The sequence below is a fragment of the Equus caballus genome, chromosome 4 (assembly GCF_041296265.1).
Source record: "Equus caballus isolate H_3958 breed thoroughbred chromosome 4, TB-T2T, whole genome shotgun sequence".
Taxonomy (NCBI): domain Eukaryota; kingdom Metazoa; phylum Chordata; class Mammalia; order Perissodactyla; family Equidae; genus Equus; species Equus caballus.
Genome location: NC_091687.1, coordinates 88,760,438 through 88,782,615, shown reverse-complemented (window position 1 = coordinate 88,782,615; position 22,178 = coordinate 88,760,438). Strand labels below are relative to the sequence as shown.

Below are 22,178 nucleotides of genomic sequence, written 5' to 3'. Positions count from 1 at the left end.
GGAAAAGGAAGGAGCCAGAATAGGGGAGATGGGTTTATGAAGGAGCAAATGGCGAAATGCCCAGAGAGAAAAGGCATATCGTAAAAACGTGAGCATACCTTCACCCCAGAGAGAAGGAATTGATGCTGTGACATATGAAAAAAAATACCAGAAAGTAGTGAATGCCCTTCTCCTTAAATGATATCCAGTCTATAAGGAGCAGAGCAAATGAGGGTTTAATATTAATAACATAATACTGCCACCAATATATTATACCTTATAATCAACACTTTATGTTACCTTTATGAAAAGCCATTTAAAGTTTACAAGGGGCCTTCACATTCATCTTTACCATTTACTCCATCAACCCACTCAAGTGGGTAGGGCATTATGAGCCACATTTTACAGATGAGAAAACTGAGGCTCAGGGAGGATATATGCAATTAACTGAGGTCTAATTAAGAGCTGGGGAAGGTCAGGTTTGTCGTAAGTAACCCAGAGCTAATATACTTACTAGACACAATAACTCTTTTCTAGGAAGGAAGGGTGATTCCTTTTCAGTGATGGCTCAGAGGGTTAAATCTCCATTACATTTCTAGGAGGAGCAGCCCCACCTTCTCCAGTGTCGTCCAGAACACGTTTCTCTAGCTAAACACTCCTCTGATTATTTTTGCTTACTGCTTAGATCACAGCAGTATAGCATCTGTGACGATTAAAGCACCAGGAAAAAATTTATAGATCTACCCCATGCCTTTCTTTTCTCAAGTTTCCCATCCTTGACCAGTTCTTTCTGTTCTGGAAACAGTACCTTTGTGTCTTCTAAGCGTGCCACCTTGCTCTCAGGTGGGGAGGAAACATTCTTATTTGCATAGGACATTATGGAAGCACAGGACCCAACTAGAAGTGTCAGGGCAGGTGTTTTGCAAGTGCTGATGCCTTTGGAATCTCAAGCAGTGGTTCTCAAACTTTGGCCTGCATCCGAATTATCTGGGGAGCTTGTTAAAGACAGGACGTTCAAGCCCCACCCAGACCTTCTGAATGAGAATCCCCAGGGGTGGGGCCTGGACATTTGTGAGCTTAACAAGGTCCCCAGGTGGCTCTGAAGTACACCAAAGCTTGAGAACCACTGTCTTAGCACAGGAGTGGGAGTTACTCAGGTGAAGGAGAGCGGGGAGCCATGCTGGGAGGGGAGGGAGCAGGAACAGGAGCCCAGAGGCATAGAGGAGACACAGTCAGGAACAGTTTTCTGCACTGTCCTTATCTCCCGTCAACAAAGCGGTCTAGTGAAGAGAGAAATCTCTTCATTCAGACATGTTTTCCTTCTGACAGAACAGCTATGTGCAGTAGGAAAGAGCAAGGCACTCCTTTCAAAAGGAAGCAGTTAAAATAGCCCATCTTTTATAGAAAGTAAAATAGAGCTTACCAGGGGCTGGGGGAGTGGGGAATGAATGAGGAATCATTGTTCAGTGGGTACAGAAATTTCTGTTTGGGATGATGAAAAAGTTCTGGAGATGGATAGTAGTGATGGTTGCACAACACTGTGAATGTATTTAATGCCACTGAATTGTACACTTTAAAATTGTTAAAATGGTAAATTTTATGTTATATATGTTTACCACGTGCACACAAATAGTGGATATTTTTGAGGGACAGAATGACAAGAGCAAACAATATTCAACTTGAGCTGATTGCTGCTGCATGGGGGGGGGTGGTTATGTAAGGAGGCCCAACTCACAGCATGTGGTCTGACAAAGTACAAGTGTATTCATGGGAACAAGGGAATAGATAAAAAACTTGAAACTAGTTGGCAGCAAATACATGACATTAATACAGCAGATGCCTAGGATGCTTTCCTGCCCCTTTGCCTGGTTGACTCCTGGGCTCCATGTCACTTCTTTTGGAGTGCCTTGTAGAGCAGTGTCTCTCAAACTTCACCACATACAGGAATCACCTGCGGACACTGTTAAACTGTAAATTCTAATTCAGTAGGTCTGAGGTGAAGCTGTAGTCCGAATTTCTAAGTTCCCAAGTGAGGCTGATAGGCTAGATCCACAGACCATATTGGGAGGCTGTGTAAGTTTAAAGTCTTTCTTAGTTCATCATATTATACTCATGTCCAGCAGAGTGATTAGTGCACAGGTGATCAATAAATATTTATTGAATGAATGATGGAGTATATAGGATTGGTATAGCAGTTTGGAGGGTAGAACTATCTTTGCCCTGACCTATAGCATATTTGGGGTATTTCCGCTTCTATCAGTCATGTTTTTGTGAAATTATCTCCAGAGAGGAAGGATGTCAGTCCTAAATTATTTCTGGCCTTGCCACCTTGCTGCCTCAACTCTAATCCTTGAAATAGTGGTGCAGTACACATGCAGGGTAATGAACTTTGGTGTGCAAGCTCTGAAGAAGCCTTGCTATAGTCTACAATCGCTGCAAACAAATCTCGCCATCCAAGGAGGGAGCAGAATGTCGAGAAGCTGGTGTTGTGGGAATTTGCAGATTTTGTTGTCTGAGTAATTGCCCCTTTGGCCTCCTCAAATCAAATAAACAGCCTTTTTAACAGTGTATGAGAAAGTGGTTCATTCCCCTAAAACACATGAATGTAATAATATTGCCATTATTTACTATTATCGTTTATGGTGATGGTAACGACGCTGGCAGTTGAGCGATGATATGTGTGGGGGTGTTGGGGGAGGGGGCAGAGGGCTGTGAAGGCAGGAGAAAGAGGAACTACATCTCCCAGAATCCCCCGGGAAAGTCCACGCCGCGGCGGCGGCGGCACCCCACCCCTTTCGCCGGCTAGACCCGCCCCGCCGATGACGTCACAGAGGTGACGTCACGGCGCCCAGAGCGAGGCTGGGGTAGAGAGGCCGACAGAGCAGGAGTAGTCCGCTTGTCGTGGAGGCTGCTAGGGAGCCGGCGAGAGGGTGAGCGGGCGAGTAGGCGAGGGAGCTAGAGCAGGCAGGAGGGAGCGTCGCGCGGCGCAGAGGAGCGCTGGGGCCGGGCCGCGGCGGAACCACAGCCGGAGACGGGCAGCCCGAGCCGGGCGCTGCGGGGTCCCCACCCCCACTCGGCCGGACAGTGCCCGGTGTTCCCCCGTGCGGGGGGCGGCGGCGGCGGCGGCTGACGGGACCGGACAGGACCGCGGGGGTGTTGCCACCTCCATCGAGGAGCCGGCGCGGCCGCGGGCTCCTCAGAGCCGGGGCCCAGGGCCCGTGACAGACGGGCCGAGGAAGGCAGAGAGGCGGCGGCGGCGCAGGCGACGGGGAGGCAGCGGCGACACCATGTCATCCCCCAGTCCGGGCAAGAGGCGGATGGACACGGACGTGGTCAAGCTGTATCCTTCGTGGAGGGGCGATTCGAGCTGTATGTGGGGGCGGTGTAGGGATGCCCAGGGCACCCCCTGAAACCCAAGCGGGGCCCTGGGGCAGTCCAGGCCACTGTCCGAGGCTTCTTCCCCCCCTCCAGTGCCTACGGCGGCTCCTTGGCACCTCCCAGGAACCCAGAGCCTTTTAAGCTCCCCTTTTATCTACAGCACCCCGAAATGTGCGTTGTTCCTCGGTCTTCCTGCACCCCCAGTGCCCATGACTTTCCTCTACGACGTTTGGACTCCCAGGACGGCCTTTTTTTTTTTTTTTTTTTGCGGGACCAGCCACATTTTCACCGCCGAGCCCACCTTTAGGGTCTCTCTCTCCGTTTTGCTCGCTCTAGATTTAGGGAGTTGAGATAAAAATTCCCAAGGGTGAGGCCTTTCTCCCTTTCTTGAGATACCTCCATTCCCTCCACTCACATGCTTCTTGATCTGGGGTAACTCAAGTGACCTCCTTTATCCCTAATTCCTTTCTATATTAGGAAGAGAGTAGTCTGCTCAGTGCCCCCTCTTGTAATAAAGAGCTCTGGGTGTTTTAAATCAGGGACCCCTTTTCAGCTTTCTGGGCCCTAGGAGAACCCCACTGTGTTTCTTTTCACTGACAAAGCCTGTCCCACCCATAGTTGTACGTGGTGAGGACCCCCAGGCCCTCCAGCAAGCCACCTTACATACTGTGGATATGACAGCTGGGGGGAGGGAGAGAAAGAGGATCTCTGACAAAACAGCCCCTGTGCTAGGCACTTAAGCCAGCTCCTTCTATGAGGATACAGTTCTTGGGGGATAATTGCCCTGGTCTTGCCAAGTGACACCCTTTATTTACCTACCCCCCCTCCCCCCAACTGTATATACTCTGGAGGTAGCAGTGGGAAAGCTCTAACTGATAAGAGTCCTTCAGGCAGTGGTTTTGGTTCGAGTCCAGACTGATTATTTCATGACCAGCTAGGGAAATTCGCGAAGGTTCCTGTGACAAATTGAGACCTTTTTTTGAGGGGTAATTTACAGGGTGGGGGGAGAGAGGAAATGAGCCCAGTGTTCTGAACAACTAATCCCTGGGGGGTGGGTAGTGTGTGAAACGCAGTTAAAAAGTCCTGTCTCCTGCTTCTCTTTCTCCTTCCCACCCCCCATCCCCCCACCATTTCCCCCTGTTGCAGGATTTTGTTTATATAACTCAAGTTGTTTGGCTAGATTCTTCAGGTGAATTCTTTCTTTCTTCCTTTTATTTCTTACTGTTTTTGATTGGATGTTTTACCTCTCTGTAGAGATCGATGATTATTGTCAAATACTCAGGGGATTCGCTGAAGTTTTAAAAAAGTAGTTTTTGCATTTGGTTTGGAAGTGGGGGATGGGAGGGAAGTTGCCTGGGCAAGATAATTTTTTTTTTTTTCCGTAATCTTTTCAGGAATAAGAAGGTGTTTTTCCTCTCGCTCAGGAAAATTTGCCTAGAAATTAGGAACAGTAGATAAACTTCTAAGTTCCAGGGTTTCAAGTTTAGAATTTGGGGGAGGTAGAAGTGAAGATTAGAGAGAGGAGCAAGTAATAAAGTATATGTTATGTACCAAATATATGTCTAGGCACAAGTGAAATTGACTCTTTATGAGCTCTTTGTGGCTGTGATTGAGTTTTGTAAATGTGTGAATGATAGTAATGTTGACTTTTCTTAAGGCTGCAGGAAAACTTGTAACTATGGCTGTGTGTACATTTTACACAAAGCAGTTTCGAATTTTATTTTTGTTTAGAAACTAGGAAATGACATAGTAGCAGAATCTGAGTTATTTTTATCTTGAATTGAGAGTTACTGTCACACCTAATGCAAATTTCTACCTAATGTTTAATTGGGATGGGGGTGGGAGAGAGAATTCCAGCTGTTTTTGATCAATGTCAGGTTCTCAAATTATGTACATATATATTTTTAGAAGATTGAGGATAAAGGGTGAGGCCTAACTTGACCTGATGCCTTTTCTATACAGTGCCTTTTGTTCATTTAGTAGTTGTGGCATCTAGAATGATTACCGCATTTAGGAGTCAGGGTGTGGGGGGTGGAGAGGGAGAGGAAAACAGACAAAGAACAGCAGGGTGTCTTTCTTTTTTTCTTCCCCTAAGTGGCTTATTTCATAGCTTATTTTTAGTAGAAGATGAAGAAAGGCAAAGATGCATTGGCCTTCTGTTCTTTCCCCACCTTCCTCCTTTCTGACAAAAGAAAGCAGAGGCGCTTTAAAATCGTAGATCTCCGAGATAGGAGGACAACAGTCTCGGAATTTAAAAGCTAGAGGTTATCTTTGTCTCGTGTTTGTTATTTTCTGGTCTAATGTAGTTTGGAAGTTAAAATTTTCGTATTTCCTTTTGTTTGTGCATGTGTGTTGTAGGGGTGAGAGATTTTGTGGCCTCCTTTCTCTGTTGAATTCACATCCGTAGGCCCAAATGGAGCCGACAATCTTTGAGCAAGGTATATTTAGCAAAAAATTTAAGGAAAAATTCCGCAACCCACTATTAAAATGAGTACAATTTTGTGAAAGGGCCAGGGGTTGAAAATGAAAGATGGTGGAGAGGAAGTAGAAAAGATCTGAAGGAATGTACTTGCTTTTTGCCCCTCGGTGCCCCTTGATGGTTTCTTTGGTGTGGAGGCCGATGGCTGGTTTCATTGCAATCTCCTGTTTCAGCCCATTTTGGGATGTCTCCTGAGCATAATTATGCCACCACGATTTACAGCCTGGCAGGGAACCTGTATAGTATGAAAGTAGTGTGGGGGTAGGGAGAGAAGAGGATGTGTAACTAATTGGCTGCTGCTTTCCACCACCTCAATAGGTTCTTTCGGAGACACCATCTCTGGTTGTTTGGAGTCGGTGATATTTCTTTTGTGACCGGTTGGTAGGAGGAGAGCTGACTCCCAAGTTATGCAGGGAGTGAGTGTTTTGCACCAATGCACTTAATAATCTGCTGGGCGATTATGTTCTGAAACTCTGACTCATTCATTGTTTCTCTTCTGATCCTTTGCTGAGGGTTGTGCAAACCTCTCCAGGAGCCTACAAACGATGTACATGACTTTTGGGCCCTGTAGGAATGTGTCCCAATCAAAAAACTTGCGATTACCTCAGATCCTGTGAAATGGCCATAAATAGTGTGGCCATTTGTTTGCAAAGTCAGGTAGATTGGTGATAACGTGCTGTTCCAGCCTGGCAACCCTTGCGGTTTCCATCTCAAACCGGGCTGATTATTTAGATTTTCTGAGAACTGGGACTCTGGTGACCTTAAAGCGTGATTTGCCCTAAAGGAATATCGGTTTAAATTCTCCCTGGTGGAGGAACAAACAGCTCAGATTACACGGGTTTCCTTGTTGGTGGGGGTTACTCGACTCACCCTGTTGCACAGCCTGGTGATCCTTTTATCTGTGAACCAGTGGCCCCTGCTGAAGGCTGGAGCTGCTTGTTTTGGAAAAGCGTATGCAGGCAAAAGGCCGCAGGCACAGCTCCTCTCAGCTCATTGGCTGCTCTGTTACTACCCGGAAAAGAAGGAGGGGCGGAGCTTCCAAACAGCTGATGGAGTGTGTGACCAGAGTGTGTTTATATACAAAAGAAGAAGGGACTGGGGAGGCCTTGTGAGTGGTGTTACAGGATCAAGTGTATTTTCAAGGGGTAAAAAGAGGAGAGGAAAGCCTGACTTCTGAGTACAGAAATGTTCAGAAAAATTAAGGTTAAATCAGAAAAGTGAATCTGATAATAATGGAGACTTGGCATACACTGTTGGTTATTGGCGTGAGATTTTGGAACTTATAATACCAAGAGTTTTCAAAGATTCCCTTTTTCAGAGGGAGTGCAGTAACTTAAAACAAGATACACTCCCACTTTAAATGTGCTTAACTGACTCATGCAGGGATTCAAAAGTGTGGTAGAAATGTAAGCTTCCCCTCCTAAAGTTTAAGAATGATAGTCAGAAAAGGGGCAGTGTCTTATATTAAATTCGTTAACAATATTAGTGAATCTTACAGAATCCTGGATGTCTGCTTTAGAGTTTCAGAAGTTTTCTATTACAAGTTCCTCCCCGCAAACATTTGAACACCCACTTTGTGCTACGCTTGGGACTAGGTGCTGGGGGTTCAGTAGTGAAAAATTCAGTGTGGGTGGTCATGGTGCTTATGTAACTAGTTAAACAATGAAAAAAAATCAGCACAGGCTGTGTTTATAGCAGGTCAGCACTGTATGTATCACCTTGCTTTTTGCATAACTTGTATTTACTTTCAGAATTGACTTTTCAAGAAATGGAAAGGTTAAAATGAATTTTATGTGATGGGATGTGGATGTATGGGGATCTATATTTCGGTTATTTAAAAGATAGTTGCTGAAAAATGGAAACAAAAACAAACATTAAAATGTGTAGCCATTTGTGACTTCAACTTGAGTATTTTGCTGTCAGTAGTTATTTTATCCCTAAGTTAGTAGTCTTTGTTACTTTTTTAATTTATGCTCAAAGTGTAGACAATTCTGTAATCTTTTCACTAGCTCCAGTGTCACTTGGGAACCTGTGATTTGTCTTTTATTTCCTATGGCCTCTGTTGTAGTGACTTGATGAGGTGGAACGGGGAACAGTTTTATGGTCTTCAAGCTAAAAGTTAAAGCTTTAGCAACTCCTGGTGTTCTGAATTTGTCTTCTCTGCCTAGATTTTGGTGACAAATATAACATACTGGTTCTTATTTTGGTTAAGCAGGAACCTACGTGAGTAAGAATTCACAGCTTCAGAAAATCTGACTCCTGTAGTGTAGTTCTAGTAAATTACACACAAGCCTAAGAATTCAACTTTTAGAGGAAGAAGATCTTTCGCATATGCAACCCATAAAAGTCCCTTACCCTGTTTGTATGCATGTGTTACAAAGACCTGGATTGGTTGGTTTTCTATTGTGGTGCAATTTTTCCAGCACCTTGACCTGCATTTTATTTATATATATATATATATATATATATATATATATATTTTTTTTTTTTTTTTTTTTTTTGGAGGAAGATTAGCCCTGAGCTAACTACTGCCAGTCCTCCTCTTTTTTCTGAGGAAGGCTGGCCCTGAGCTAACATCCGTGCCCATGTTCCTCTGCTTTATATATGGGATGCCTACCACAGCATGGCGTGCCATGCTGTGCCATGTCCACACCCGGGATCCGAACCGGCGAACCCTGGGCTGCCGAGAAGCGGAACGTGCGAACTTAACCGCTGTGCCACCGGGCTGGCCCCTATATATATTTTTAAATTTATTTTCTTATTCAGGCTTAACAGATTGGACGGTTCCAAGAATCATTGGATTTTTAGGCATGCAATTCAGACCTGCAGAAGTGCTTACCCTGTAATAGCTTTTTAACTGTAGACCCACAGTATATGTTTTAGTAAAATACTTTAATGAAAAAACTTACTTGGATTATAAAAGTAGTAGGATAATTGAGGAAAATATATGTTACAAAAAGGGAAAGAAAACTGGCACCCATAATCCTATCCTGTAAAGAGTGGTTCTGAAAGTTATTGTGATCTTGATTACCTGGAGGGTATATTAAAACAGGTTACTGGGTCCCACGTCTGGAGTTGTCTGATTCAGTAGAGCTAGGGTGTGGGGCCTGAGAACTTGCATTTCTAACAAGTTTCCAGCTGATGCTGATGCCATTGGTACAGGGACCACAGTTTTAAGAACCATTGTCCTCAAATGTTAATACTATGGTATTTTTTCGTATCAGTTTTTTATTCCCCTCAGGGTATGTTATTTTCAACCTGTTGATCGTATTATGTATGCCTTGTTTTTGCTTAATATTTTTGCAACTGGTTTTTCCCAGTTAAAAACATTAGACATAATGAATAGCTCATGTTATATGCCATTCTGTTCCGGTGCCACTGATTTAATTCTCTGCCATTTTTCTGTGATAAATAAGATTGAAATTAACATCCTTGTGTATAAGACTTTTCTTGTATTTTTGGCTTATTTCTATTTTCCAAAAATGCGATTCTAGATCAAAGAAGGTAAACATTTGAATCAAAACATTTAGTAAAAAGCTTGGGGTCCCACACTCAGTTGGCTTTCATTTTGTTCTGTTTTGTTTTAGTTGGTGTCGTTTCAGCTCTGAAGCAGTCAGCCTGGAATAGTGATGAAAGAGGAGTAATGATCTCTGTTTAAACTTTCATGTTTTTGTCATACTGGTGATCCTCAAATTAGGGATACTTTTTAACTTCTTGAAGTGCCTACATTGAGTTGGTAGATTAAATATATTTGTGAGCAGATAGATCTGACTGGCAAGAGCTGTAGAATTAGTTTTGATATCTTAAGTTTTTTCTTTTTGGTTTTTATTGAGATATGAATGATATAAAATAACTGTACATATTTAAAATGATAAATTTGATAAGTTTTGACATTAGTATCACCCATGAAGCCTATCACCACAATCAAGATAGTAAACGTATTCGTCTTCCCCCAAAAGTTTCTTGTGCCCCTAGGTAGTCTTTTCCTCCCTCTCCGCCAACTATTGACCTGATTTCTATCACCATAGATTATTTGGCATTTTCTAGAATTTTGTATAAATGGAATCATGCAGTATATACTCTTTTTGTGTGGATTCTTTCATCACATTTTGAGATTCACCCATGTAGTTACCATGTAGTTCTTTTCTTTTTATTGCTGAGTGGTATTTCATTGTATGGGTATACCACAGTTCGTTTATGCAACACTTCTTTCTGGACATTTGGTTAGTTCCAATTTGGGGCTATTACAGGTAAAGCTGTTATGAACGTTTGTATGGACATATACTTTCTTTTCTCTTGAGTAAATATATAGGAATGAATAGCTGGATCATGTGGTAGGTATATATTTAATTTTTTAACAGGTGGCTTGAATTTAACTTTTACTGACGATCTGTATTTTATACACAATTAGATTGTGACACAAAACTCTTGTTTCTATTGTGTATTTTAAAGGCGTCCCATTAAATAGCGTGATCCTAAAGCATTAATTTCTAACCTAACTCTGTCAAAGCTAGTTTTGTAGCTGCTCTTCCCTCTCCCCCTTTCAAAATTAGTGAATTAAATGTTCATTGTGAAATATTTTTATTTTGTGGCCCTTTGAAATGGTACTTTAGGAATTATGGTTACAAATAACTTATTTTTGCATTGGCTGGTAAGACTCTATACCTTTTTGAAAATGTAAGCACAGTTTTTGTTGATGGTACCCTTTTCTTTTTGTAGGTTATTGATAAGAATTTTTTTAATTGAGTTCATAATAGTTTACAGCATTGTGAATGTCAGTTGTACATTATTTCTTGTCCATCTCCATGTAAGTCCTCCCCTTTACCCCCTGTGCCAACCCCCAGCCCACTTCCCTTGGTAACACTGAGCTGTTCTCTTGGTCTGTGTGTTTATCATCTTCCACATATGAGTGAAATCATATGGTGGTTGACTTTCTCAGCCTGGCTTATTTCACTTAACATAATACCATCCAGGTCAATCCATGTTGTTGCAAATGAGATAATTTTATCTTTTTTAATGGCTGAGTAGTATTCCACTGTGTATATAGTACATCTTTATCCCATCATCGCTTGATGGGCACTTGGATTGCTTCCACATCTTGGCTATTGTGAATAGTGCTACAATGAACATAGGGGTGCATATGTTACTTTGGATTGTTGGTTCGAATTGTTTGGGTAGATACCCAGTAGTGGGATAGCTGGGTCATATGGTATTTCTATTTTTAGTGTTTTGAGTAATCTCCATACTGTTTTCCATAGTGGCTGCACCAGTTTCCATTCCTTCTAGCAGTGTATGAGGGTTCGCTTTTCTCCACACCCTCTCCAACATTTGTTCTTTTTAGTCTTAGTGATTATAGCCATTTTAACAGGTTTAAGGTGGTATCTTGGTGTAGTTTTGATTTGCATTTCCTTGATGATTAGTGATGTTGAACATCTTTTCATGTGCTTATTGGCAATCTGCATGTCTTCTTTGGAAAAATGTCTGCTTATATCCTCTGCCCATGTTTTGATCAGGCTGTTTGTTTTTTTGTTGTTCAGTTGTATGAGTTTTTTATGTATTAGGAAGATTAGCCCTTTGTCGGATATATGATTTGCAAACATTTTCTCCCAATTGGTGGGTTGTCTTTTTGTTTTGATCCTAGTTTCTTTTGCCTTGCAGAAGCTCTTTAGTTTGGTGGAGTCCCACTTGTTTATTTTTTCTTTTGTTACCCTCGTCTAAGAAGACATGGTAAGAATTTATTTTTTATTTTTTTTATTTAAAGATTGGCACCTGAGCTAACAACTATTGCCAGTCTTCTTTTTTTTTTTTCTCCCCAAAGCCCCCCAGTACATAGTTGTATGTTCTAGTTGTGAGTGCCTCTGGTTGTGCTATGTGGGACGCTGCCTCAGCATGGCCTGATGAGCGGTGCCATATCCGCGCCCAGGATCCGAACCGGCGAAACCCTGGGCCACCGAAGCAGAGCGCACAAACTTAACCGCTCATCCACGGGACGACCCCAGAAATTTTTTTTTAACATTAGTTTTACTTAGCACCTCAAGTTACATTTACAGCAGTTTACAGATATCTACATAGGACTCTGTTGAGGTCTGAATAGTATCTTCAATTTTCATATGGACTAAGTTCAGGTAAAAGGAACCAACAGCACATCAATGGCAGAACTGGAAAAGGATTCAAAGAGTTAGGATGTCCCTTAATATATTTTCCTGGCATCTTTTTATTTTATTTTATTTTATTTTTTTAGGTTGGCACCTGAGCTAACAACTGTTGTCAATCTTTTTTTTCCCTTCTTCTCCCCAAAGCCCCCCAGTATATAGTTGTATACTCTAGTTGTAGGTCCCTCTGGTTGTGCTATGTGGGATGCCACCTCAGCATGGCCTGACGAGCGGTGCCATGTCCGCACCCAGGATCTGAACCGTCAAAACCCCGGGCTGCCAAAGCGGAGCGTGCGAACTTAACCACTCGGCCCCGGGGCCTGCCCCCCTGGCATCTTTTATAAAGTTAATTTTTAACAAAGTGGTGGGATGTTTTGTTTGTTTTTTTAGTTTTTGGCATCGTATGTGGGTTATTTCATAGGTTAAATTCATAGACATTGAGATAAAAAATTAGACTGCTTTGTAAAAGTTATGATCACATTCTCATAAATTACAAACATTTGAATTTATAGATAGGTGTTTACGTGCATTGTGCTTAAAAAATTAATACCTATTACTGATAGCTGAAACTTTTACCTTGGCTAACAAGAAAAAAGACAACTTGGTTTATGGCTGTTTCAGGTTGGAGTCAATGACAGTTTATTCGGTGGGTAGACTTTGGGTCAGTAGTCACACACAAGGACGGGACTCTGAGCATGTCTGTTAGTGTATTATTTTCTGATTGCCATAGGGTAGTGCAAGTGCGTTCTGGAAACCTTTGAAAACACAGAAAAGTTAGTGTGTACTTTTGAGAGGCAGTTGTTCTATTAGTGATTCTCAGGTAGGGCATCAGATTTGAGAAGAATTGTCATATTTTTATGGGCAGGTACTGTGGTTATTGTAATTCTCTGTACCTCACCAGATACTTGGGAAAGGTGGCTGGTGGTTTCGTATTAACCAAAAGGTTTCTTTCTCCATGTATCTTTTATCTAAACACTTTTCAAGGTTTCTTGGGTTATAAAATCTTAGTTGAGGTAATATAAATAGAAAGATACAGAGTGCGCCTGGTTCGTGTTACCTCAGAAGCAATGGGGTTACTACTCAGCTTAGTGAAAATAAATTGAGTTATTTTGTCCAAATGGTGCCAGTGTAACTGGTTATCTGAATATTGCTTTTCAATCAGTTGACTTTATATTGTGTAGATAGTTTCTGAAAGGTTAATTAAAAAATTTGGGTAAACATTTCCATTGTAGCATCTATCTATAGAAGGTTGATTCGGTTGGAATAGTGTCCATAATATAGTTGGAAATATTGTTTTATGGCCTTATAGACTGCTGAATGTTCAGTACCTTTTGCTAATCTACTTACCTAAATCTGTAAATAAATTAGTAAGTCTCCTTGGCAACAAACTTGAAACCACATAACCTTTTTTGTTTCACTCCAAAGGAAAGAAACTGGATTTGCTTTTTTTCATTAACACACGGTCACTTTTCTATGTCCTTTAGGTCCTACAACTGTGAGTTGGTACTTGGTCAGATCTCTAAGCCACACAGTCCCATGATGTAGATCCTTGGACACTGTGGATTTTTATTATAAATTATATTTACATTCATTGGGTAAATACAGGAAGGAAATGCATTTTAAATGCTTGTAGCATTTTCTAACAAGGAGTTTTAGCTCTTTATCTTAACTTGGTGGCTGATGTTAATGTTGCTTAAAGTATATTTAAGTAAGTATATTAAAATGTAGAACATAATACATGTTTGATGACAGAATCACCGATCTTGGCAACACAATTTGACATTATTAGCATCTGTTAATTTTACCAATTCAATTCACAACAGCCATCATCTTGATAATAAATAAAGAAAAAAACCCCCTATATTTTGCCTCTTTATTCATTTATATCCTTAGAGATTTTTTAAAAAACACCACCACAATATTTTTCTTTTAAGTCAGTTTTGTTTGGGTGGAAGAAGGAGAGGAAGTAGACCTTTCAGTGTGTTCTTTAGTCTGATTATCTAGATTGCTGCCCATTTCTCCTGGCAATAAAGAAAGGCAGCTCTTGAATGCTCTCTTTGATTATCAGATGACATTTTTGAGTATACCTGTATTGAGTCATGCATGATCTTGTGAACACTTACTTGCTTTTATCTTTTCTTTCTACAGGCTCTTGAGTAAGAATAGTTAGGTACCAGATTCTCTCTTTGAGTAATTAATGTGGCTTTTCCTTTGTTTGAGATTTAGCTAAGAGTTTTATAACATGTAAACCGTGATATAACAGGAAAACTATTGGTGGCTCATAAAGACTATAATTTCATTTCATATATTTCAGTCTATATCAGTTTTTTATTAGTGTTCCTAGCTTATACTTTGACTAATTTCTAGAAATTGAACAAGACAGTTCAATTCACTAGCAGGAAAGTACATAAGTAAACCTTTGGAGATATGGTATTTCCAGATCCTTTATGGTATCTTACATTCAAGCTTAATGAAAACTAGTAGTGAACCCCGCTTCTTTTTTCTAGGAGTTTGAAAAATCAGAGTATACTTGACCTGTTTCAGTTTGTGCAGTTTGGCAGTTGTTTATCAAACTCTAATTTACTTATGCTAAAAATGTATAGTTGTTTACAGTTTTGCTTTGCAGCGTCTGAGTGTAAAAATAGCCTATGCCTTAGATTTGCCTTGAATCTGTTCAGTGAAGTCAGACACAATGAAACTTGGCACCTGAGTTTTGTGTGCTTGTGCTTTAAAGGTCCTAGTCTCTCCTTGCCTCCTAAGAATTTGGTTTTTCCAAGCCAGTTTTGTACAGTCTGGTCAGTATTTATGAGATTCAGAAGATGCTATTTTCTTTTTTTAAAGATTTTTTTTTTTATTTTTCCTTTTGCTCCCCAAAGCCCCCCGGTACATAGTTGTCCATATTTAGTTGTGGGTCCTTCCAGTTGTGGCATGTGGGATGCTGCCTCACCATGGCCTGATGAGTGGTGCCCTGTCTGCGCCCAGAATTTGAACCGTTGAAACCCTGGGCTGCCGAAGAGGAGTGCGCGAACTCAACCACTTGGCCACAGGCCGGCCCCAGAAGATGCTGTTTTCTTTAAGTCTTCAAAGTGGGCAGTCTAGAGGTCCCTGTCACCCAGCATCCTCCTGTGCCCCTCAGGCAAGATACTTGGGCGTAGTCCCCTGCCCCATTGGAGCTTATTCCCAGGGTGACGTGTTAGTCGCTTTGCATCTTGTAATTCAAAAAATGACTAACGAAATACCGTGTCTGCTTGTGCTTATTCTCATTTATTTTCTTATCTTTAAAAATTTTTTGTTGACCTGGTATACATACTCAAGCCTTTGGACTGGATTATTATCTTAATTGACAGAGATATGTGTCTTGTCTTTCTGTTTGCTTAGTAGGAAGTAGAATTAGAAATTCTCTTTTTTCTAGAATCAGAAATTAGTGTATGACTTGTGTGCTTTTAAATCAGGACTTATTACTCATTTGAATGAATTGGATAAAATGTAATGATTTTAGCCTGTTAGTTCTGGCTGTTCTATTTCTTAAATGTCATTCCTGGAGTGTTTTGTCAGCACTGATGAAGTTCTGATGACATTTTATTATTTAAAGTTAAATTTTAGTAGATATTACCCTTACCTAGATTTTAGCATGTTTTTCTACTTGGAGAAAACCTGGAATGCAAATAATAATATTACAAAGCAATAGTTGCTTTCTGAATATAAGAGCTCTTTGAGTTAAAATGAATAATTATATTCTTTCTAGGCGATAGCATTTGTGGCCTTAAGTAACAGTTTAAGAAATACTAATGGCTGGCTCTACTACTTCAGATTAGGAGAGTAAACTACTGTAACTTTGTTTTTATTATTGATATAAAAAAATAGAAGCCAAGGTTGAAATAAGGAGTCTGCTTTTCATCTGTGTTTTATAAAATCAGTTTTACTACTTAGTAGCCACATTTGTTATGTGAAAAATAGAATTAAAACATTATAGCCTAGTGTTGCAGTTAATCCTATTTATGAATGTAAAAATCATAAAGAAAAAATTAAAATGACTTAGGTTTTGTTTTTTTTAAAAGATTTTATTTTTCCTTTTTCTCCCAAACCCCCCAGTACATAGTTGTGTGTTTTTAGTTGTGGGTCCTTCTAGTTGTGGCATGTGGGACACTGCCTCAGCATGGCCTGATGAGCAGTGCCATGTCTGTGCCCAGGATCCGAATCGGCAAAACCCTGGGTCACTGAAGCAGAGCGCACAAACTCAACCACTTGGCCATGGGGCCAGCGCCAGACTTGGTAGGTTTTAATATAAATGTTCTGGTATCTCTTTACAACAATAGATTAGATGCCATTGCATTTTGTATTCTTGAGGTGTCTGAATTGTATGTGCTCTGTCAATAATTTAAAAAATAAAGTAAGCCCCGTAAAGAGTCCCTGTCTTATGGACACTTTTATCAGGATAGAATGGCAGCATGCTGTTCCTTTAAAATTTTATGTATTTAATTACCTAAATTATGTTTTGGTTTTTAAAAGGTAAACCAGGGAATTGGGAGTATAATTGAGTAGAAGAATATGCCCAGAGCTATGATGGGATCTTATCAGAGTTTGAAACAGTTCGGTGCTTCGGTGCTTAAGTATTTGAATATTTCACCTTTATGTCTTTTAATACTCTCCAGATATTTTAAATATATCTTTGGCAGAAATTTAGTTGCCAACGTTTTCGTTGATATTTAAACTCTCTAGGTCCTATAGTGGATCAGTTTTGCTTCGTGTTATAGTAATTTTAATTATTAGTCTCAAGACAGCTAAGCATGTATAAAAACTTTAGGTGCTTAATTTTTTTTAAGTTGGGATGATTTTATAAAAGAAGCCTTGGTGTGTAAGCATCCCTTCTTATTTTCTACTGTTTTTGCCTTAATGTTTGATAGCTTTTGCTTTTTTTAGGTGGACTTTTATTTTAGATTTACAGAAAAGTTGCAAAGATAGGTCAGAGAGTTCCTGTTCCTCACCCAGTTCTAGTTATCGCTCCGTCATCTTTTTGTATCACTGTGGCACATTTGTCGAAACTAAGAAACCCACGTTGGTACGTTACTGTGAGCTAACTCCAGCCTCTATTTGGATTTCACCAGCTTTTCCATGAATGTTCTTTTCTGTTCTAGCATTCAGTCCAGGATACCACATAACGTTTAGTGGTCATGTCTCCTTACTATTTTCTAGTCTGTGACAGTTTCTCACTTTTTCCTTGTTTTGCATTACCTTGACAGTTTTGGAGTACTGGGCATTTTTTGGAATGTTCCTCAATTTCATTTTATCTGATTTTTTCTGCTTGTGATTAGACGTCATAATAGTGAGGTGTCAAACTCATTGTGAGTTTTCGCAAAGAATACCACAAAGGTGAAGTGCCCTTCTAGTCGGTTATGATGTGTCGGGGGTGGGGGGATTCCTGTGTTCTCGTGGTGTCACTGATGGTGTTAACCTTGCTCCACTTGGCTAAGGTGGTGCTTGCCAGCTTTCTCCATTGTGAAGTTACTGTTTTTCCCTTCTGTGTTCTATTCTGTGGAAGCTAGTCCCTAAGTGTAGCTGACACGGGCCAGAGGAATTAGGCTCTACTTCCTGGAGTGAGTAATTGTGTTTGACTTTTGGTTGTAATGTATTAGTGCATTGATCTTAGTTATTAGTGACTTTTGTACCAAAGTTATGTTTGATTTTGAATGAAGTGTAAATTGGTACTACTTTTTTGGAAACAAAATGGGGTGTAAATTTATGAGGATATTTAGCAATTTGTATGGCAAATTTAACACTCCATTTGGCTATTTTTAGATCTATAATAACATTTCTGTGTGACAGTGAAGATAAATTTAGGATGAGTTGCAAAGGTATTAGTGAAGAGCCTCATAACTCAAGGAATTCTATAATCTTACAGAGCTTTAGCTCAGAAAGAACTTGGAGGTGGGGTAGTGATGAAATGCTATTGTAGTCTGCGTATCTTCTTTTTTTTTTTTTTTTTGAGGAAGATTAGCCCTGAGCCAACATCTGTCAATCCTCCTGTTTTTGCTGAGGAAGATTGGCCCTGAGCTAACATCCGTGCCCATCTTTCTCTACTTATATATGGGACGCCTACCACAGCATGGCTTGCCAAGTGGTGCCATGTCTGCACCCGGGATCCAAACTGGCGAACCCCAGGCCACCGAAGCAGAACGTGCGCACTTAACTGCAGCGCCACCGGGCCGGCCCCTGCATATCTTCTTGTTATTAACTTGTTATATAATTAACTCAAAAGAGAGAGGAATACTGGGGCTGGCCAGGTGGTGTAGTGGTTAAGTTTGTGTGCTCTGCCTCAGCAGCCCAGGGTTTGTAGGTTTGGATCCCTGGCACAGACCTAGCACTGCTTGTCAAGCCACCCTGTAGTGGCATCCCACATAAAATAGAGGGAGATTGGCACAGATGGTAGCACAGTGGCAATCTTCCTCAAGCAAAAGAGGAAGATTGGCAACAGATAGTAACTCAAGGTCAGTCTTCCTCACGAAAACACCCCGGAAGGATATATTCTTATCAGCTGCTAATTGTAGCAAAGAGTCATTATGTTGGCTCTTAGAAACATTTTATTCTGTCTTAAAGGAGTACATTTTTCACTATTTTGACTATCTTTTTTTCTTTGTAGCAGTTTTGTATGTAATTTCAATGAAAATCTTGATGTAATTGTAGTTGGCAGTTTTAACCAGAAACTGTTATTATGGGAAGATTAACTGTGAGTAGAACTTCACTTTATTGACTTCAGAATTTTCTAAGCAATTGAAGCTTACTCTTTTAAATGAGAAAACTTGTTTACTTTGACAGTTTTTGGTGTATTTTTATTTTGGCTGATGTTTTTGCCATTTCTCCTTTCTTCCTAGTAATAATACCGATTTCATATGATGAAAGTTATAAAATATGTACAGCACATTGTTTTCTTGAGCAGAGTATATTTATATTTGAGGCTATTGGATAAGTGACTGCTGGAAAAGTAATAGTGAGATATGAAAATCTTGCCAAACCCATTTCATTTATAGGCTAAAAAGTTAAGCCAAGGTATTTATCTCTCAGGGGCTTCCTTGAAAAGAATGAAGGAGAAAGGTAGAAATTGGATGTTAATGGCAAATATATCACTAGTTGTAAATAGAGCGGTAATTCTTTAATTTGAGATTGTAGAGGACAGTTCAGAATGTATAAATCAACTCATGGGGACACCTGGGTTTTTGTGCAGTATATAAGTCAGAAGTGTTTGTAACCAGCTGTTTATTAGTTTAGTAAACCTGGTGGTGCATTTTTAGACTTTTGGCCTTAAATAATTCCAGCATCTGGATGTCATGTTGGTGCTAAGAGTCACTAGTGTGGCACTTAGGGCCATCTTAATAGCTTGACACTCTGGGCAGGTGTTCAACTGGTTCTTCTGTACCGGTTTCGTTTGCTGACTTTCTTAGGTTTGAGTGCCTTGTGGGCCCTTTTTTCTTTCTTTTCCAATCAAGACTATTTTTTTAGAGCAGTTTTTTTTTTTTAAAGATTTTATTTTTTTCCTTTTTCTCCCCAAAGCCCCCCAGTATGTAGTTGTATATTCTTCGTTGTGGGTCCTTCTAGTTGTGGCATGTGGGACGCCGCCTCAGCGTGGTTTGATGAGCAGTGCCATGTCCGCGCCCATGATTCGAACCAACAAAACACTGGGCCACCTGCAGCGGAGCGCGCGAACTTAACCACTCGGCCACGGGGCCAGCCCCTAGAGCAGTTTTAGGTTCACAGCAACATTTAGGGGGAGATACGGAGATTTTCTACACCCCCCTGCCCACACTCATGGAAAGCCTCCTCTGTCATCAACATTCCCTGCCCGAGTGGTGTGTTTGTTACAATTGATGAACCTACATTGACACATCATTATCACCTGAAGTCCATAGTTAACATTAGGGTTCACTTTTGGTGTTGTTTATCCATGAGTTTGGACATATGTATAATGACATGTATCTATCATTATGATATCATACAGAGTATTTTCATTGCTCTAAAAATCCTCTGTGTTCTGTCTATTCATCCTTCCCACCCTTACTCCCTGGCAACCACTGATCTTTTTAGTCTCTCTCCATAGTTTTGCCTTTTCCAGAACGTCATATAGTTGGAATCACACAGTATGTAGCCTTTTCATTTCATGTTGGCTTCTTTCACTTAGTAATAGGCCTTTAAGGTTCCTCCATGTCTTCTTGTGGCTTGATAACTCATTTCTTTTTAGTGCTGAGTAATGGACACACCACAGCTTGTGAATGTCTTCATTCACCTCGGTGGGTCATTTTTAGTGAACAGAGCTGATAGTAGTTTAATAGTTTCTAACTTTTTGAGATTCACCTTTGTACTTTTTTCAAAAAATCTTAGTAGCAAGTAGCTTAATTCTATATTTCTGGCCCATTCTATCCTCAATTCTACCTTTCTTATCCCCTGATACTTGTTCTATAACGTGCTCCTTCTCATTCTAATATGTTTCACGTTTATTGTAGCATTCTTTCTTTGAGATGTCATAGCCCACTTTTTATGGATAAAAAACCTGGGCTACACAGGTTGGTTGAAAGTGCTGAGATCATAGAATAAGTCCCTCTAGTGATGAGTCTGGAGCTGACTAAGGTTTCTCACGCTTTTGTCCCTTGTAGCACAGATTTAACTTTGCACGTGAAGCAGGTCCTCAGGAAACACCTGTTCAATGAATTACACTAAATAATACACCACAGGTTTTTTCCACCAAGGCCTTGGGGCAGTTTTAGACTAAACTTTGGCACCTGTGTAGAAACGATATGGAAATCATGCTGGAGAGAGGCAAATCTTCCTCAAATGTTGGAAACTTCACTTCTTTTATATGCAGATGTCATTTGCCATTTCAAGTACACTGTTCATTTTTCTACACATAACATGTGTTTGTGTTCTGGAGCGGTCCTAAGTGCTAATTCTTTAGTTTATTAAATGCCATTTTCAGGTGATTTCTGTTTTGAGCTTCTTTGACTGCTGGTTTTATTTAAGATCAAAGGAAATTAAGATTGTGGATTAGGGAAAGAAACAGCTGAAACTTCTCTTACTTCACTTTAAAATGGAATACTTTACACTCATACAGATCATATAGCTTGTTAATACTCTCTTATACTTTGTGAAGTGTTTCAAGTTCCTCCACACAAACTAGCTTAAGATTTGATACTATCAGCGTCTTTGTTCAGGACTTCGTTGAAGACCTGTCTTTATTTTGTGTTTATTTTTACCCTTCCACCCATACGCTCTGAGGAAAGAAAAGATTTTATTTAAGAAATGTTTTAACAGCTCACACCTTCTATGAAAGTTATATGTGGCCTGTTTTTAGTTACTCAGAATAATGAGGAAAATACTTTATAATAGCCAGATATTTAAAATCTCATTTTATAGATGCCAAACTTGAGGTTTTATGATATATTTTAACTGTATATACACATAAGTACAGCTGTTTTTCTTTGTGTATTTGCTTACGGGCAGTTGGGAAAGGAGATTTTTGCTCCTTAGGTATTGGTAAGTTCTTTAATTATTTGAACCCTCTAAAACAAGTTCTAAAGTGTTGCCTGCAGAGCCCTGGGGATCCCCGAGACACTTTGAGGGGGACCGTACGGTTAAAGTTTGTTTCCTAGTTATATTAATTCTTTTTTTTTTTTTGGCCCTTTTTTTTTTTTTCCTGTATTGACATTTGTACTGATGGTGCAAAACCAATGGTGGATGAAACTGTTGATGCCTTAGCACACCAAAACCGTGTTAGTGGTGGTCTTATTCTTCATCACCACATATCTACAGTTTAAAAAAAGGGCAGTTTTACTTGAGCATGACCTTGATGAGGAGTAAAAACAATTAATAAAATTTGACCCTTACGCACGTCTGTTTAATATTCTGTGTGATATAATGGGAAGCACTTTTCCTGCTTACTGAAAGTATGGTGCTGGTTTCTAGAAAAAGTACTTATGTGATTTTTGAGTTGCCAACTGAACTAGCTACTGCTTTTATGGAATGCCATTTGTACATGGAAGTGTGACTGACAAACTATGATTATTCAGACTTGGATGTTTGCTAGTCATTTTCTCAAAAATGAACAAGGCAAGCCCAGGACTTCAAGGAGAACTGATAGTATATATTGCCAATGATAAAATACAAACTTTAAAGTGAAAATTAGGATTTTGGAAAACTTCTGTCTG

General features: G+C 40.2%; 1 protein-coding gene across 4 annotated transcripts in view; it reads left to right on the top strand.

The window, feature by feature from the left end:
• Positions 1-2,806: 2,806 nt before the first annotated feature.
• UBE2H (ubiquitin conjugating enzyme E2 H) overlaps positions 2,807-22,178 on the top strand; it is a 98,582-nt gene continuing 79,210 nt past the window's right edge. For 3 of the 4 annotated variants that reach the window (XM_005609363.4, XM_014739050.3, XM_014739049.3), the window contains exon 1: positions 2,831-3,319. In XM_005609363.4, coding sequence (XP_005609420.1) covers positions 3,267-3,319 — 53 coding nt within the window. In that variant the 5' untranslated portion in view covers positions 2,831-3,266. Of the gene's footprint in view, positions 3,320-22,178 lie in introns of all 4 variants that reach the window. The other variant, XM_001501795.7, reaches the window with a different exon arrangement.